Source organism: Rhinolophus sinicus, chromosome 8 (genome assembly GCF_057876585.1).
Source record: "Rhinolophus sinicus isolate RSI-liver-muscle chromosome 8, RSI-T2T, whole genome shotgun sequence".
Lineage (NCBI taxonomy): Eukaryota > Metazoa > Chordata > Mammalia > Chiroptera > Rhinolophidae > Rhinolophus > Rhinolophus sinicus.
Genome location: NC_142508.1, coordinates 72221872 through 72239050, shown reverse-complemented (window position 1 = coordinate 72239050; position 17179 = coordinate 72221872). Strand labels below are relative to the sequence as shown.

Here is a 17179-nt window from a genome sequence, read left to right as displayed (position 1 = left end):
CTTCCGGTCTCCAGAACGTACAATTCTGTTGTTCAAGCCACCCAGTTTGTGGTGCCTTGTTACAACAGCCATGGCAAATACTACAATGGCCTTAATCTCAAGTTAAACCGAACGAATGAATGAATGAATGAATGCATGCATGCATGCATGCATGAATAACAGCTTACTTTGTACTGCAATCAGAAATACCCAGTCTACCACACAGCCTCCTATCCTTTTGGCTTCAAAGGCCCCTGCCCTGGCCTAGTACCTGTCGGTCTCACCAGCCATGTTTAAAGGGAGAGAGACCAAGGACAGGTAAGTAGATTAGACTTTTGATTCATTGACATAGTTTCCTGGGTATCTCACACATGTATGACCTTCTTAACAAAAAGGAAGAAAGCCTCATTTCCCTGTGTCCGACTTGACATAGGGCTGAAGTGTGAGGGGTTTAAAGAGTTCACCCTCACCTGGGTATGTGTTAAGTGGGTGGGGAGGCCTGGGGGTGTCTCAGTAAAATCGTCATAGAGCAAAACTGGACAGCAGAGGGCGCCATTCATACATGCTCACCAAGCTCTCACTTCAACTTGCAACTGCAAACTCCCCCACAACCTGCTGCACTTTTCCTCATCCCAAGCAAATTCTACATCACCCGCAAGGATGACAGCAGCTGCAATGGCACGTACTGTGTGCCAGGCACAGTGCTAAACTCCATGTGCATATCTTTTTCAATTCTCACAACCACCCCACGAAGGAGGTACCTTCAATATCCCTACTTTACCCATGAGAAGAGAGAAACTCAGAGAGGGCAAGCGACTTTCCCAAGTCCACACAGCTAGGAAGTAGCTGCAGTGTCAGTCAAATCACTCTATGGCACCCAAATCCCTCTTAGCTTCTAAGGCTGCAGTTTTAAATTCTTAGCCATCTACAGTACGCTTTCCCTTCCTCCCCCAGCTCTGCTTCCAGAAATTTCAGTGAAGCATACAATCTGGAAACAGGGGTCTTCTTGGGCTGAGGGTGCCTGAGTCCTACAGGGGTTGCATGGACAATATTTTCACCCCCATGCCCTGGCCTTATTAACAGTTCTGTAACAAGAGGTCTGAAATCTGGTTCCTGTTCCTCCTCCCTGACCACTCGTTTACCAAGTGACCTTGGTCTTACCTTGAGTCCCAAAGAGTGGGAACAAAAAAGGCCCGAGACACTGTCTAGCCCCGGGATTCAGGCGTTTTCCCGGATCAGGTGGGTGATGTTAAAGAGCGAAGGTGTGGGACAGTGTGGAGTGGTGGGGCCTGCAGCGTCAGGAGACAGCACGTTGTCCCCCGTGAAGGGCAGTGCCTTCTCCTCCCTAGTTAACTCTAGCTATTTGGGAAAGTGAGATTCGGTGCTAGCAGATTTTTGGTTTTCAGCCAGAAATCTGGATTTTTATGTAAAAACCTTCCACTTTTAAAGGTTGGAGACTAATTCCACTCTTTTTGTTATTGTTGTTATTTTTAAGATCAGGCAAAATAAAAACAAATCACAAACACCTTTGGGTTGGCTCCTATAAGAGGGCCATCAGTTTGCAACCTTCGCCATGTCCCACCCCTTCTCCCACCCCATATTCCTGGTATCAGAACCAAGTCCTTGGAAGCAGTTCCATCGACACAGTCAAGGCTCTGCCTCTCTTTAGGCTCCTCACTTTCCTTTTCTGTAAAGTGGGGTTCCTCATCCTGGCCCCCATGGTCCTGTGTCCAGGGAGCAAAGCCTGAGGCATATCTGAGTTCCATGCCCGAAGCCGGACAAAGCCCCCTTGTGCCAAACAACCCAGAGTTCTGGGGCCAACTGACCAGTGCACAGAGCTGCAGCCTCTCCTCTCCCACTCCAGCAATTCCGCTCTACCTGGGTGCACAAACCTCACTGGGCTTTCAAAGGCACCCCTTGCAGCCCAGTTTCCCCACCGCCAGGGGGCAGTAAATGCCAGACCACGTTGCAGCTGCCTTGGGCCGCTCACCTTCTTGCACACATAGTCGTTGGGCAGGTAGACAACAGAGTGAAGACGCTTCAGCATGTCAAAGATCATCTGTCGGTCACAACCCTGTCCCGAGAAGGAGAGGAAAGGAGCCCCTGTTCAGAGGAAGGTGTGGGCTCGGAGCCTCCCAGAGAAATGAGGGGGGAGGGCGCCGGGACTGTCGTACCTGGAAGAGTGCCACTTTGCTGACAATGTCATAGTTCACATCGATGGCGAGGTCTAGCCGCATCTTGTCTGGAAGCTGTACCATCAGCTCTGACTCATCTGCGAACAAGACCCTAGCAGGGGTCAGAGGCACAGCCAGGCCCCTCGCCAACAAATGGGCCAGGTCCACACCACACCAGCTGGCCCTGGCACACCATTCTTCTGGCACCCAGAACCACTCTAATGTGGGAGAGTATCAACTCTCACTTTTGTGGATGCCATTCCCTTGTGTGCACTTTCCAGGTAAACTCCTACTCATTCTTCAGAAAACAGCACTAATGTCACCTCCTCTAGGAAGCCTTCCCTGAGGCCTCCCACCCACCTATGTTAACAGTCCCTGTGTATTAGCACTTATCACACCCATTCTACGATTGTTTGTTAATGATCCATCTTCCCTACTCACACTAGCAGAACAACATCAGCAAGAACTAAAGTATTTCAAGCACTGTTTTGACAGAGTGCTTTACAAAGATGATTCTATCAGATCTTCTCAGCAACCCAAGAGGTGCCCACCACAATAATCCCTACTTTACAGACAAGGACAGGGAGACTTGGGAGGGCAGCGACATGCCCACAGCCACGCAGTGCCGCCCAGGGGCATGGACTCAGGATCCCACCCAGGCCATGGGGCTTCAGAGCCTGTTCGCGGAGAGTAGGGCCAAGTCTGTTTGGTCCATCGTGGGGTCTGTGGTACCCAGCAGAAAGTCTGGCACGGAATGAATATTGGTAACTGGAGACAGGAAATTCTCTGCTTGACCCCAACCCCAATGCCCCTCCCACTGCACCACAATTATTCATGGGCTCAACCTTGGTGGGAGCTTAGGCAGGTCAGGGCCCTCTTGGTCCTTAATATTCTCTCTTGTGAAAGAGGGCAATGATATAGATGTCACAAAGCTGTCACTGGAACTAAATGGGCCAATGGATATGAACATGCCTTGTACACTGGAGAGTCCTACACTCTAACAGCAGATAATAATGAAGATTCTAACACTCATTGTCCACGGACTTGCTAACACCCCCAGCTCAGGAGACCTTGGGGCTAAATGTGGCTTCTTTGAGACCACAGGGAACCCCATGGGGGCAGTGGGGCCCTTTTATTTGAGTGAGAAAGTTGGGGGGACTCTAGGCACAATGCTGATGACGTATGGGCTTTTCAGAGGCCTCCAAAATGATGACTAGGCTCTGAAAACAAAATTACCAGCTCCCCAAAATAAAACAGAAACTGTGTGTGTGAAACTTAATTAATTAACATATAATTAGCACATTCAAATTTAATTAAGGGCTCCATTTAGAATCCATGAAAACTTCACTGCATTTGGAAATAATTTCCAGGTAAGATTCTCCTACTTTATAACAATTACTGGGCACAACCATCATGGTCAAAAAACAAAAACAATGGTGAATTAAATGCATTGTTATAGCCAAATAGTTTCAGAAGCAAAGTATAACATCAACAAATTTACAAGAAAATATATGTGTGTGTGTGTGTGTGTGGGTGTATACACACATATATACACACACACATATGGAGAGAGAGGAAGATTCTTCCTTCTCTTCTGAGTTCAACTGTACTTCCATCGTTAATGGGCACACTTTTCAAGGTGGGTGAAGTGAGGTGAACAAGGCGTCCACAAGACAGGCCCCTCAAGTCTCCATCTAGGTCCCTCTCACTTAAATGTAGAAGCCACAGCCAAGAGAGGCCCAGGGCGCAGGCCTCAGGGACACAGGACAAGTGCAGGGCCCAGGAAGGCAGAGGGTCAGGCAGCAGGAGTCTTACCCAGCATGCCTTGAGAGTGCCAGGTGTACTCATACCAGGTCTTGACACGGTGCTGCACGGACCTGGGGATCTTGTAGAAGTTCATGTACTTCACTGTGCTATCCATGCAGCTGCGGTAGTAAGTCTGGCCTGCGGTGGCAGCCCCCACCACATCTCTCATCTGGGGGCAAGGGTGGGGGGGTCAAGGGTCAGAGTGGGGTCATTACATGGGCTCTGGGGCCATGTGTCATGAGCACATTTACTTTACACAGAGCAGGGGTGTGTGCTTAAGGCAGTGGGGGAGCTCAGGAGAGAGCGAGACCCGAGTCTACACACAGAGAAGGTCTTGTAAATGGGGAAGTTCTGCCTCCAGCAAGGATGGAGGAGAGTGGGGAGGCTGCTGGCCCGTTGGGCGGCCGCAGGTCCCTGGGGCCACAAGGAAGGCATGCTCCGCTGGGCTGGGCTGATTCTGGTACCATATGGCCCCTCTGTGCCAGAGGTCACTTTGGTCAAACCCTGGAGGAAATGTGCACCCGGTGTACAGCTCCTCAGGGCAGGACCCTTCGAAGGTAACTCTGAGGACCACCAATTGTCACCTGCACTGACTAGAATATGAGATGTGCCCCCAGCACAACAGAAACCCCAAGGGGTTTCTCTCCAAAGGAACAGCCCAAAGCCTCAGCCTTGGCAGAAAGCCATTCAACCCAGCTCTCCAAGATATCCCAAAGGGATTGATGGAAGCAACCTCAGAGACAATGGGACTTAGGCGTCCACTACCACCCCCTTCACCCAGCGGGTCCTAGAGCTCCAGGCTCTTGGCTCTACGTCCACTGCTCTTTCCTGGGCTTAGTCCAAAAGTCCAGGGCACAGATGGGACATTTCTGGCAGCAGGGGGAGGGAGAGCGGCCCTGTAGGCAGGTAGGTGGGAAGCCAGACTAGTGACCCAGCTACCTGTCCAATCATCACGGAGAAAGCGAAGACACCCGTGAAATAGTTCAGCAGCTGGAAGACAATTTCAAAGAGTGTCTTGGGGTCAGGCAGCCCGCCAATGGTGATGAGGGTCTTCACAGCCCAGTAGTAGCAGCGAATGTAACTAGAGAGAAAACAGGAAGGGGAGCTCAGTCATCACAGGTCTCACCCTGCCAACCCTGCGTGGCCTGGCTCTGACAGATGTGCACTATGCAAGAAAGAAAACACTTTACAGCTTAGAAGTTCAAGGAAGACAACCTGTCACACCCAAAGGACTCTCTGTCGTCGTCTGTAGAGCACATTTGCAGATGCTGACTGGTTTGGTCATGGCTCTGCCCCAACCGTGCAGAGATATGTGGAAACTGAGGCTGCAGAAGATTGGTAGGACGAGTTGGCAGAAGGACAGACTAGGGCCTTCTGATTCCTGGCCTGGGCTCCCTCCATTACCCTCAGTATTCTGTCCATTTCCACAGTCTGTCCTTTGCTATGCAATCATATTGGTTCATGAAAAGCAAGAGCCACATCAAAATCGGAGGATAGCCTAAGAACCACCTTGGCTGACCCTCCCCATGCCTACCCATTTTCCAGAGAGTGCAAGTGAGGCCCTCAAAGGGAAAGGGAACACAGATGGTCACCAGGTGGCAAGATCTGGGACTAAAACCCAGGGTGTCATCTGCTTTGCTGAGCTGTCAACCCCTCAACACAGACATGTGAACCATTGGGAAGGGAGGTATGGGTGATGTGGTCCTACTGTGTGGTAAAAGGCATAGGACATGCCCGAACTTGTCTCATTATCACAAAGTGGCAAGAGTCCTTCACGGGTGCATCCACACCTTCAGGCTGTGCCCTCCCCGGGGTCAGCAAAGGGTGAGGTCAGGAGGGCTGAGAGACGGGCCAATCCCAGTGGGTTTTTCTGTGCTTTCCTATCCTCTTACCAGGGACCCAGGAGCCGCCCAGAGCCTGCCCCAGCTCGTGTCCTGATACACCCACACTTTCAGGGTCCCTGTTTAGGGTCCCCCTAAAATCGAGAATAATCATTTAGTGGGCAACTCATCCAGTCTGAGAATGACCCCACACCCGTCCTCCCCTGGGCACCATCCGCCAGCTATTTATGCAGCATCGTGGAACATGCGCTCTGGATCCAGACTCCCTGGGCTCACAGCCGGCTCTGCCACCTTCCAGCTCTACAACCTGGACAAATGGTTCAATCTCACAGAGCCGCGGCTTCCTTCTCCTAAAATGGGCATGGCAGTAGAACATCCTTCACAGGTGAGCATGAGGACAGAATGAGAGTTAGAAGAGCACCTAACACAGGGCGGACTCTCAGGAAATGTCAGCTATCAGAGTCTTCCCGGCTGCTGGGACCTGTCATGTGCCTGCAACAGGAACAATAGACTCGCCTGTGTCCTCAAGACGCTCACCATCTAGTGGGCACAGGCAAGCAGACGTGCCATGAGAGCTGGGAGAGGGAAGCAGAGGTTGTTGGGAATCGTGGAGGAGGGGTCTCTGTCTCCCACTGGTTGTGAGTCGCCCTGTACCTCATTACCACCAGGTGCATGGACATCTCAGGACAACACAGGCCTGCAGTTAAGCCACACCCTCCCCCACCCCACTCCCGTCATATCAGTCCTGGTCACCAGAGGGCGCGTGAAACAGCCTTCAGTGGGACTGAACGGGGTGCTGTCTGAGAGCTGGGTGTGGGTGCTGCTGGGCCGCAAAAGGAGCGATGCCCAAAAACATCCGGCTCTCCTCCAAACCCTTCCTGCTTGGAGGATTCTTCCACTGGCATGGAACGTCTTAGGGGCGTCCCTGAAGTCTCTGTCTTCCGTGCTACTGGGCCGATGGGGATGCCTGGGCAGAAGCTGAGCAAGAGACAGGACCCAGAATGTACGAACTTGGGTCCTCAAGCGCCTGGCCAACAGCACGCACTCAACAAATGGTCACTGTTTTGAAAGTTATTATTATCCATGATATTGGATTTCTAGAGACTCCTCCTTCACTGCTTGTGCTTTGAGTATATATTGGGAACCCCTGTAGGATTTCACTTGGAAACGAGTGGTGATGCCATGAAAGCGTGTCCCTCCAAAGCTGAGCTTCAAGAGCTCCCAAGGGCCCTGCAGAATGAAGTCCTAGACAGGACAGCCGTCCCCTGTCTTCCCCTCCCTGCTTGCCACTCCTCCCCAGGTCTGCCCATGTCAGATGTGCCAGCCCTAGCTCTGGGCTGTAGGTTCCTAGCTTACTGGGGCACAGACTTCTTTGAGAATCAAAGGAAAGCCAGGAATTTCTCCTTGGAAAAGCCAGTCAATCCTCAAAATTAAGCTCTAATTTCTGGGGGGATGTGACCCCCTTAAATCTCTGGACCCCAGGTTAGGAACCCCTTTCCTAGTATGCTGGCTTCCCCATAAGAATGGCCATAGCCAGGAAATTAGGTCGCTGACTCCTGTCCAGGCACGACTAGACAGGTTACCCACATTAGTTTATTTTTCCTCACAAGAAATCTGAATGCAATACTACTCCCATTTTACAGAAGAGAAAATTGAGTCCCAGGGTAAAGGCTTTATCCAAGCTTACAGAGCAAGATTTAATGAATAGTTTCTGTTGTTCTCTTTGCTTAGAAAAAGACTTTGAGTGCTCTCTCTGCCCTCTTGTTAGATGAATGAATGAATGAATGAATGAATGAATGAATGAATGGTCTAGTAATGAGATCAAGAGCAGGGCTACAGATGGATTCTGTCGAGGGGAACAGAGACCAGAGCCATAGTGATATAGGGGTGTTAGGCTCTGACCCCATTCCCAAAACACTCCACCCCCCATCCATGTAGGGTTTGCCCTCCTGCCTGCTGGAGCTGCCCTGGACTCTGGGACATCTCTCTACAGGTGTGGCTGCCCCTCAGGCCACAAGCCCACTGCAGCAAAGAGTGATGGCCACTGTGACCAGGTTGGGGCATCCATACTGAGACAAACCACTCTACAAAGAAGCTACCTTGGACACAAGTGACCACCTGTTCTAGTGCCAATTGGAAGCAAGTGTGGAGGAGGCCAAAGTATTGACAGCTGTACTGAGAGCATTTTGTGTCACTAGTAGGCACAGATCAACGTAAGGCAGGGTCCACCTGAGATGGCTAACTGACCCCTGGACTCCGCCTCTACCTCTTCGTCACCACAGCTGACTGGGCATCCACTAAGGCCTGGCACTGGGCTAATGACACAGATGCACCTAATTCTCATAGTTACCTCTTCAAGATGTGGGTCCCATTATCAGCCCCATTTTGCAGGTCAGGAAACTGAGGCCCAGAAAAGAGATGTCACCTGTTTACTGCCAGCAGGTGGCAGCTCCAGGAGTCACACCCTGGACTCTGGTCCCTAAAGCCTATATCTGAATCTCCAGGCTCATCTCTGCTCTAGACCCCATGTCTTCTCAGCTTCCCACACTGCCCTCCCTCCCCCTCGTCACAAAACCCTTTGTTTTGGCTCTTTTGTTGCTCTAAGGGACAGACCAGTGTCCCCCTAACTGGTTCCTCTGCTTCCTGCCTGTCCTCCCAGTTCTCCTCCCGCCAGCTATCTTTCCGAGGTCCCCCAGGTCCTGTCATTCTCTGGCTTAAAAGGCTTTGAAAATCAAGAGGTGAGAGGACAAACGGGGTAGTTTTCAATAACCCTCCAAGCCTGAAAAATGAGGCGGTATATAGGAACTCCTTGTGCCTCCCAATCGACTTTTCTGTAAAGCTCAAACTGCTCTTAAAAGTTTAATTAAAATATGTCCATAGATTTTTAAGGTTTTAAAAAAATTATTATTATTACCCTTCACCCTGCCATTCCCCGTTAGGAATTTATTATAAGGAAACAGACCAGAGAATGAAATTTCGTATACAAAGATGTTCCCTGCAGTGTCATGTGTCATAGTGAAAAACTAGAAACACCCTAAGTGGCCAATGATAAGTAAATGGTTAAATAAACGGTGGTGTATCTGTATGGTGGGGTATTGCTATCATGGTTCTAAAGGTTTAATGATGGGAAAACATGTACAATATTATGTTATCCAGGAATTCTGGCGCCAGGAGGAAGACTGTGGCTTACCTGTTTCCCACGCCATCATAAACCCAGTGAGTGGAGCCAATGCCCTGATAGTCGGATGCCCAGTAATACAGACATGAGTTCAAATGTAAACTGTAGAGCAAGTAGGCTGTGGTCCTGATCACCCTGCAGAAGAAGGAAAGGTGTGAATGCCGCAGCAGAAAGGGCAGCCAGGACAGCTCGCCCAGGGGTGGGGACGCAGAGAGAAAGCCAGTCCTCACTCCCCTGATGCCCACCCCATAGAGCCCCTGTTGGAGCCCCAAGGCCCTGCCCAGCTGGTGGACAATGTCCGATGGAAACCAGCCAGTGGCTGGACTGAGCCAAACGGATGCTCTTTTGAGACTCTGCCAGTTAGGAATGGTGATGTTTGAACCGAGAGCTGTCAAGACTCGGGGCTGCAATTGGCTCAACGCTACACGTGCAGACAGTTCTGGGAGGGTGTGGAGGAGCCAGAAGGAGAATGTGTCTTTGAGAAGGGGCAGAGAAGGGACAGATGTGTGCAGAGAAGTGCCACTCCATGAGAGGGGTGGAGGGGAGCTTTGTCCCCCAGTGTGGCCTGGCTGGTCTCAAATTCCACCCTTGGACATCTGCCAGATGGCCCACTGTGTCCTACAAGCAGTTTGGTGGGGTCAGTTCCCTGAGCCGAGACCAAAATAAGGCCTAGCTCCCTGGAAATGCTGGTGAGCCGTGTGTGTCAATCTATGTGTGCCCTTTTCACAATTGGGGGAAATGGGACATTCCTGGTTTTCTAAAACACAAACATCCCTTTAGAGGAAGAGGCCTGGCTTCCGGTGGTGGCGAGGCGTGCCGAGCCAGGGAGCTTGAAAGGGAAGTGAGGTGGGTAGAGAATGCAGAGAGAGAGAGAGAGAGAGAGAGAGAGAGAGAGAGAGAGAGAGAGAGAGAGAGAGAGAGAGAAAGGGATCTTACCTGTAAACGTATGCTTTGCTGAGGATGGATTCCAGGCGGTTATTAAACTCGAAGAAGGCCATGTACTGGGAGGAAGAACAAGGTATCAGGGCCGCCCGCTGTGTGCGATGACACACTGCCCTCACCTCCCCGGCCCATTCCCCTCAGGTAACCAGACTGGCCTCTCTCTGTAGCCCCCGGTGGGAGGGGCTAGAGAAGGAATGTTCAAAATCAGACGTCTTTAGCCCTTAGAGGTCAGGGCCAGAAACTCCATTTACTAATCTGACGGAAACCACGGCACCTCTTCCCTTGGAAATGACATATAATTATGTCCTTACAGTTTGCACATAATTTCAGGGGTCTCCTAGACCTTCTGAATCCAACCACGAAACGCTTAGGGGTACATATGTCCCAGGTTAAGGACACTGTTGTGAATGTTGAGGAAGAAAGAGTTGTATAAAGGAGCAGCCTCCATAACACCCTTGCTTATATCCTTCCAGGCTCATGTACAATAGTAACTGTTCTTCCTTCCTGAGCACCTTTGGTAGCTGCACTTTACAGGTGACCCTTGAACAATGCAGGGGTGGGGCACCGACCCCCCTGCAGTCGGAAGTCCGTGTATAACTTTTGACTCCTCAAAAACTTAACTTACAGCCTACTGTTGATCAGAAGCCTTATTGATAATATAAAACAGTCAATTAGCATATATTTTGAACATATACTGTATGTTCAATGCATTATTATATGAACATATACTATATGTTCAATGCCAGAACATATACTGTATGCTTGTAATAAAGTAAGCTAGAGAAAATATTATTTAAAAAATCATAAGAAAAAATACATTTATAGTACTGTATGTATTTATTGAAAAACATCCACGTATAAGTGGACCTGTGCAATTCAAACCCGCGTTGTTCAAGGTCAGCTGTATATAAATTACCTTATTACTTTTTTACATGTGAGGTATGTATTATCATTCATAAAGAGAGAAAATTGGCACTCAGAGAAGTTCAGTAACTTGCCCAAAGCACACAGCTGGTAAGTGACAGCTCCAGGGTTTGAACCCAGATTGCATTCAGACTTCAAGCTCTTTCCATTATGCAACACTGCCTTTAGGTCGCTGCACACATTGTTTGACATTTAAAAATAACATGGATGAAGATTTCCTAGGGGAACACCTAGCTATCGTCCAGGTGTTCGTTCTGATTTCCATCTGGAGTTTGCACTGGATGTAGAAGGACCACGGACGTGAATCCCTCACCTTAGGTTCAAAGAGTCATGTCCTCTGAGACGTGCTGAAATGTTAGGTGTGTGAGTGATGCACACCCCCTACCTCCACGTGAACCAAGATACGGGTCTCACCTCTGCATCTGGGGTGGAACCTGGGCTATGGATCAACCTTCCCCACTCTGATGTTTGGCTCTAACGCAATCTCAGCAGCACCCAGGAAGCTGGCACCTGTCAGATAAGACTGGTGATGCTTCCAGTTTCCTCTTTCGTCTTGGCAGCCAGGAAGCTCAGCATCAGGGCCCATGCTCAATTCCAGCAGTATACTTGCATTCTTCCTACTTTCTGCTGCCCTGTTTCTCTGGGTTTATTAAGGAGATTGCCTTTGTCTCTTTCGCAAATTCCCTCATTGCCATTTTGGGGAAGAGACATCAGCCATTATGTAAGAAGTGAGATGAGTTTAATTGGTCTACCAGAAAAATCCATTTGGAGGATCCTGAGTGCTCTGACCAGCCTGTCCACACTGGTTACACCAGGGACACTAGCTCTGCCCTCATGGCAGGAAGAATGGCCGTAATGACACTGAGCAACAACCAACAATGAAACAGGTGCGGGGCTGTACATTCAAATCCATCCGTAGCACTTCCTGGCTCCTGTGACCTTGAGCAAGCCACCCAAGCTTTCCAAGTCTCAGTTTCTCCATCTTGGAGAAACCAACATTATGATGGAGTCCAACATAAAGTAGAAGTCCCTCTGAGGAGTCTGTACAATTACTGATGAGGAGTCTGTACAATTACTGATGAGGAGTCTGTACAATTACTGATGAGGAGTCTGTACAATTACTGAAAGCACAGACAGTGGAAACACACTGTCTGGATTCAAATGCAGACTCGACCTGTGTGACCTTGGGCAAGTTACTTAACCTGTCTGTGCCTCAGACTTCTCGTTTGTAAAATGCTGGTACTACCAACACTCACATGGCACCTATAAAGCTTCCAGAACAATACCTAACACAGGGCACCACTAAGAAGCACTAACAATTATAAGGAATTTGCATCTCCCCTTGGGACCCGCCTCCCTGATGCCCCCCACTTCCCAGTGCAGCTCAGGGCAGAAATGAATGTGCCAGTGCTGGTGCAGAGCAGGTAAGAGCTGAAGGCCTTGGATGGGGAAGCCCACTCGTCTTACCTTCAGACAGCGCGGCAAGCGCAGGAGGGGCTTCACGCCGAGTTTCAAGTAGAAAAAGTCCAAAGGCAGCAAGCAGAGCACGTCCATCTGAAATCCCAGTGGGGCATCACAGTGTGTAAAACAGGAAACCCCAGGGTTGTGGGACAGGGTGAGTGAGTGGGCCTCTACCTTCAGTAGACAGGTGAGCTCAGAATGCCCCAGGAGGGCCTAAAACGAGAGCAGAAAGCATCCCACCCACAGGCCTCTGTTCGGCTGCCCAACCTGTGCCAGTCCTGGGGGAACCACACCACACCTGGCCCCAAGGCACCCAGGGTCCCCTGAGACACAACCTTCTAAGACCCTGTGGACGCTTGCATCCCTGGTACACACCTTAAAGCGGGGAGATTTCAAGTAGTTATTGCGCATCTCTTTTTTGTCCGTCTGGAAGAAAATGGAATAATGACCGTGAAATGGCCTGAGAGCTTAATCCTTTAATCCCATGGGAGCAACAATGGCAATCCCCAGACACCCTCTACTTTCCTGCCAGAGTAACAGCCCCATGGAAGAGAGCCCAAAGGACCAGCTGAGCCCTGGTGAAAGCCTCACAGTCTATAGGTGGGGAGGTCAAGCCTCCAGCGGGGCGGGAGCTGTCCAAGGTCACTCAGCTAGATTGCAACTTCTGGGATGGAAGGCAAGGCTACTGAGCTCATTTTCTCAGCATGTTGGTCTTACTGGACCCATTTGCCACCTTATTTACTGAGGAGCTGGCATGGCTCTGATCAGACCAGGAGAGGGGTTGCCCAGGAAATGCTTTTTCTTCTAAATTGTTTTAGAGGCACAAGCTCAATTTGTGAGCACACAGAGGAGCAGGTGGTGCCAGTGTGGAATTTTAAAAAGTGACCTGCACAGGAAGATAGGAACCATGCCTCCTGCTTCTGTCAAGTCCCAAATCAGGACTTCAGTCCCTTTTCTGGTAAGTAGGGTCTACACCAGAGCACGGGGTCTCAAACTGGTCCAAGTATCATACTCTTTGCAGGACCCCCAAGAAATGTCAATTGCCAGCAGTTACCTGTGCTGAGCACTCTGCATGCATCACCTCAGTCAATCCTCACAGTGATGCTATGAGGGGATATTTACTATCCCCACTTTATAGATGTGGAAACTGAGACTCAGAGAGGTGATACAGCTAGTCGTGGTAAAGCTGGGATTTGAACCAGGTCTGCCTGTGCTAAAGGGCATTCTCTGGACCACGTCTCCATCTCTAATTCCATCAAGTGATCCAGGAATCATTTCACCCAGCAATGGTATTTGATGCATGTAATTTGAATATATCAAAGGTGTGCAAAATAAGTAACCATGTTGTTGAACAAGCAAGGGCAGATGTTTCCAAGATTTCCTTGTTCGTTTATCTTATTGTCTATTGAAACATCAGGGTTTGGTCCCCTGAAGGCTCTGGCTGCAGAGTCTGCCGCCAGTCACGCCCTCCACCTGCCTGTGACTCACAATGATGTCCCCTCCTTTGACAAACTGCAGGCGTATCTGGAACACGGCGACATCCAGGAAGTAGATGAGGTCGCACAGGTAATCCATCAGCAGCCAGAGGTGGATGTTGTCTGGCGTCTGGTAGGGGAAGGCCCAACGCACAGGAATCAGCCAGCAGTTCCAGCTCCAGGCCATCACCACAAAGAACAGCCACAGGATGTACAGCAGGTCTGTGCAGAAGGGAGGGGCAGGAACATGCTAGAACATCAGCTGGAGAAGGGCTCCTCACGGGGGAGCTTTCTCTTTTCCACTCGTCTGTCTGTACTTTCCTGTAAGCACTATATGTGACACTTCTGTCACTTGGGGGTGGTGGTGGTGTAAAACTATCTTTGATTTAAAAATAAATCACAGCTAGGCCCTAATAAATCAGAGCATCTTGAGGAGGGGATATGGGGGCATTATTAGATAATAGCTAACTAGAAAACCCTGTTGCTTTCATTCTTGTTGAAATTTTTCCAAAAATCTATTTCCTGACTTAGTAGGAAAGGCTTACATACACAACAGTAAATAATGCATAGAAGATGGATAGATGGATATATAGAAGGATGGACAGACGGATGGATACCACTGGGTCACCTGGTCATTTTAGAGGCCCAGTGGACACCGGAGTTGGAGTTCTGTCCCCTAAATGACTTCTTGTGTAAACTTAGGAAAGTCTATCTCTGGCACCTGCCCTACTCTCCTCCAAGAAGTCACAAGCGGAGGTCAGATAAGAAAGGCAGGGAGAGCCTTCGTGAACTGTCAAGTACTGTGCACATATGAAAGGTTGTTACTCTTGAGGCGTATAAAATGGGCTAAAAGGGAAGTGAGAGGGGATTCACTTTAGGTATCGGAAGAACTTCTTTCCTTTCCTGCTGAGAGCAGCAGCTCCAAGAAGGAACCGGCAAGAGCAGAGCAGAAAGACTTTGCCAAGAGTCAGGAGTTCGAGTCCTGGGTCTGCCACTGCGCAGTTTTATGTCTTTAGACTCATTAACTCCTCTGTGCCTTAGTTCCCTTGTCTGTAAGATGGATTTGATCTTATATTCTGATTCCAGGGGTGTTTTGTTTGTTTTGGGGTCAGGAACCTTGGCTGCCCATGGTTGCACTGCCTCACCTCTTGCACTGCCCTGTCCATTCCCCTCCCAATCTCTTGCCCTCTCATATTACATGGTAGCAATGCCCATTACCCCCCCAGGACTCACTGGTCAGCGGGTCGATGCTCTGGGGGAACTGGTACTTCTTCCAGGGGCGGCTTTTGAACTTGCAGCAGAGCATGTCACAATAATGCTCCTCCTCGGCCTGCCCCCCCTCAGCAGGCTTTGTGTCCGGGGCCGGCTCTGGGGCTTTCTTGGCTGGGGCTATGGGATAACACTGGTGACCATCCGACCCCGCCCTGAGGCTCAGGTACAGGATGCAGAGAGAAGGCTCCCAACCACAGACCCCGGACCCGAAGCTGAGGAGACTCTGGCACCATCCCACAACCTGCTACAAGCTGTGTGTGCAGAAACCAGGGTGTTCTCTTGGAGCAAACCCCACAGCTCCCACACTAACAGCCACCTGGGCCCCTGTCTAGAAACCCTTCCTGGCTATCAATCTGGAACTGCTGAAAATGAAGTGTTTCTGAGCAAGTTGGATGTTCCAGTTAAGTGTTTGCTTGTGTGTCTGTGTTTGGATAGCTTTGGTTTTCTCTGAGGGCTGGAAGCATTTCATACCCAGGATTTCTGCCACTCAGGGTCAGAAATTAGGGAAAAATTGCTCCAGCTTTCTCAGCACAGAAATCTCAGCTCCTTAGTTTCTAAAACAAGACGCTGAATGGGACCACAGCCTCCCTGTGCATCTACGGTGATACTGGTGACCTAGAGGTTGGCTCTTATAGGCTCAATATGGCTGTTTCTAGCTTTAGGATTGTGAAGTCAGGCTCTGCGAGGTTCATTATTGCCATCGTAAGTGCTAAGGTGGGGATGTCTCCTTTGAAAAGACCTAGAACCCACCCCCCACTACAACAGAGCACATTTCTTATTTCCTCCTGGTACCTTGAGAGCAGAAAACTTTCAGATAGCCTCATAAGAACCTTGCAACTGAGGCCTCTGAAAAATAAAACTGTGGTTCTAGAGTGGGTTATGGACACCATCTGAGTGTGAGACCACAATATATACCCAGGGTGGACCACCTGCCTGCCAGCGGGGAAAAAGGTAGAAGGGTCAATGAGGATACTTGCCCTGTAAGAGGGGGAGCCAAGTACAACTGGGTCATTGGTCAGAGATTCGACCTTCCCACTCTGGGTCTACTGCTAAACCCATACATATGGGAACCCCAAAATCCAGAGAGTGGGGTTCTGAGCTTATCTCAAGCACCTCAACCATTTCCTTGGGTGGCCACCCTGACCATGAGTTGATGGGGCTTTCGGGTCCTCATCCCCCTCCTGGCTGGGCGGGCCATCCTCAGCTCTGGACTCACAGGGCTTAGGGCTCTCCTCATCGGACGTGACATCGGGATCGATGAGTTTCTCCTTCACCTTCTCTGTCCGCTCCTTGAAAAGCTTCACCAGCTCCTGGAGCCGGTCATTGATGATGGTGCTGTTCTGGCTGGCCGTGGAGGATGCCCGGTCCTGGCCACTGGAAACACCACCCAAAGGTGAGCGGGCTGAGTGGGAAGGGACCTAGTGCCCCCAGGGAAGAGCTGAGCAGCATCTGTGTCCCACCTGGCCTGAAGGACGTGAATCCTGCTCCAGTTTTTGTTAAACCTGCTTTAATATCCCCTACGAGGACATTCGATCTGCAGATAACACCCGGGGACCCAGCTTTTAGAAAATGTACCACACAGGCACTAATTCAGATGGGCAGATCTGAAACTTCTTTGCTTCCACTTGTGATTTAGGAGGAAACTCAGTTCAGGGCTGTTAGTTCCAGTTTGGGGTTCACGTGAGATACGTGTCTGGGACAGATTAGAGAGGGGACAGGACTACTTTTTTAGGCTTCAGAAATAGCTGGTGGAAAAAACAGGGCAGATACATTATACATCTTTTTTACGTATAGAGATTTAAACCTCCAATCTATGGTGATGGGAAGAGAACTGACTCTGGGTGGTGAACACACAATGTGAGATATAGGTGATGTAGTACAGAATTGTACACCTGAAATCTATGTAACTTTACTAACAATTGTCACCCCAATAAACTTTAATTGCAAAAAAAAAAAGAAAAAAAAGAAATTTAAACGGTATGCACTCGAAGTGAGAGAGAGAGAGAGAGAGAGAGAGAGAGAGAGAGAGAGAGAGAGCGAGAGACTACGTTTCCTGGCTGTAGCCACGCGAGCTCTCACCAGTAGAACATGAGTAGATATGCTCCGTGCTACTCCAGGCCTCCTTGT

The 17179-nt window shown here is 49.8% G+C and overlaps 1 protein-coding gene across 1 annotated transcript in view; it reads right to left on the bottom strand.

Moving 5' to 3' along the window:
* Positions 1–17179, bottom strand: part of CNGB1 (cyclic nucleotide gated channel subunit beta 1) — an 84979-nt gene that overhangs the window by 12575 nt on the left and 55225 nt on the right. The window contains exons 21-31 of the mRNA XM_088800330.1: positions 16269–16426; positions 15014–15169; positions 13794–14002; positions 12681–12731; positions 12312–12398; positions 9915–9979; positions 8991–9113; positions 4899–5040; positions 3969–4128; positions 2154–2251; positions 1970–2053 (exon numbers count right to left, since the gene is read on the bottom strand). Coding sequence (XP_088656456.1) covers positions 1970–2053; positions 2154–2251; positions 3969–4128; positions 4899–5040; positions 8991–9113; positions 9915–9979; positions 12312–12398; positions 12681–12731; positions 13794–14002; positions 15014–15169; positions 16269–16426 — 1333 coding nt within the window. The remainder of the gene's footprint in view (positions 1–1969; positions 2054–2153; positions 2252–3968; positions 4129–4898; positions 5041–8990; positions 9114–9914; positions 9980–12311; positions 12399–12680; positions 12732–13793; positions 14003–15013; positions 15170–16268; positions 16427–17179) is intronic.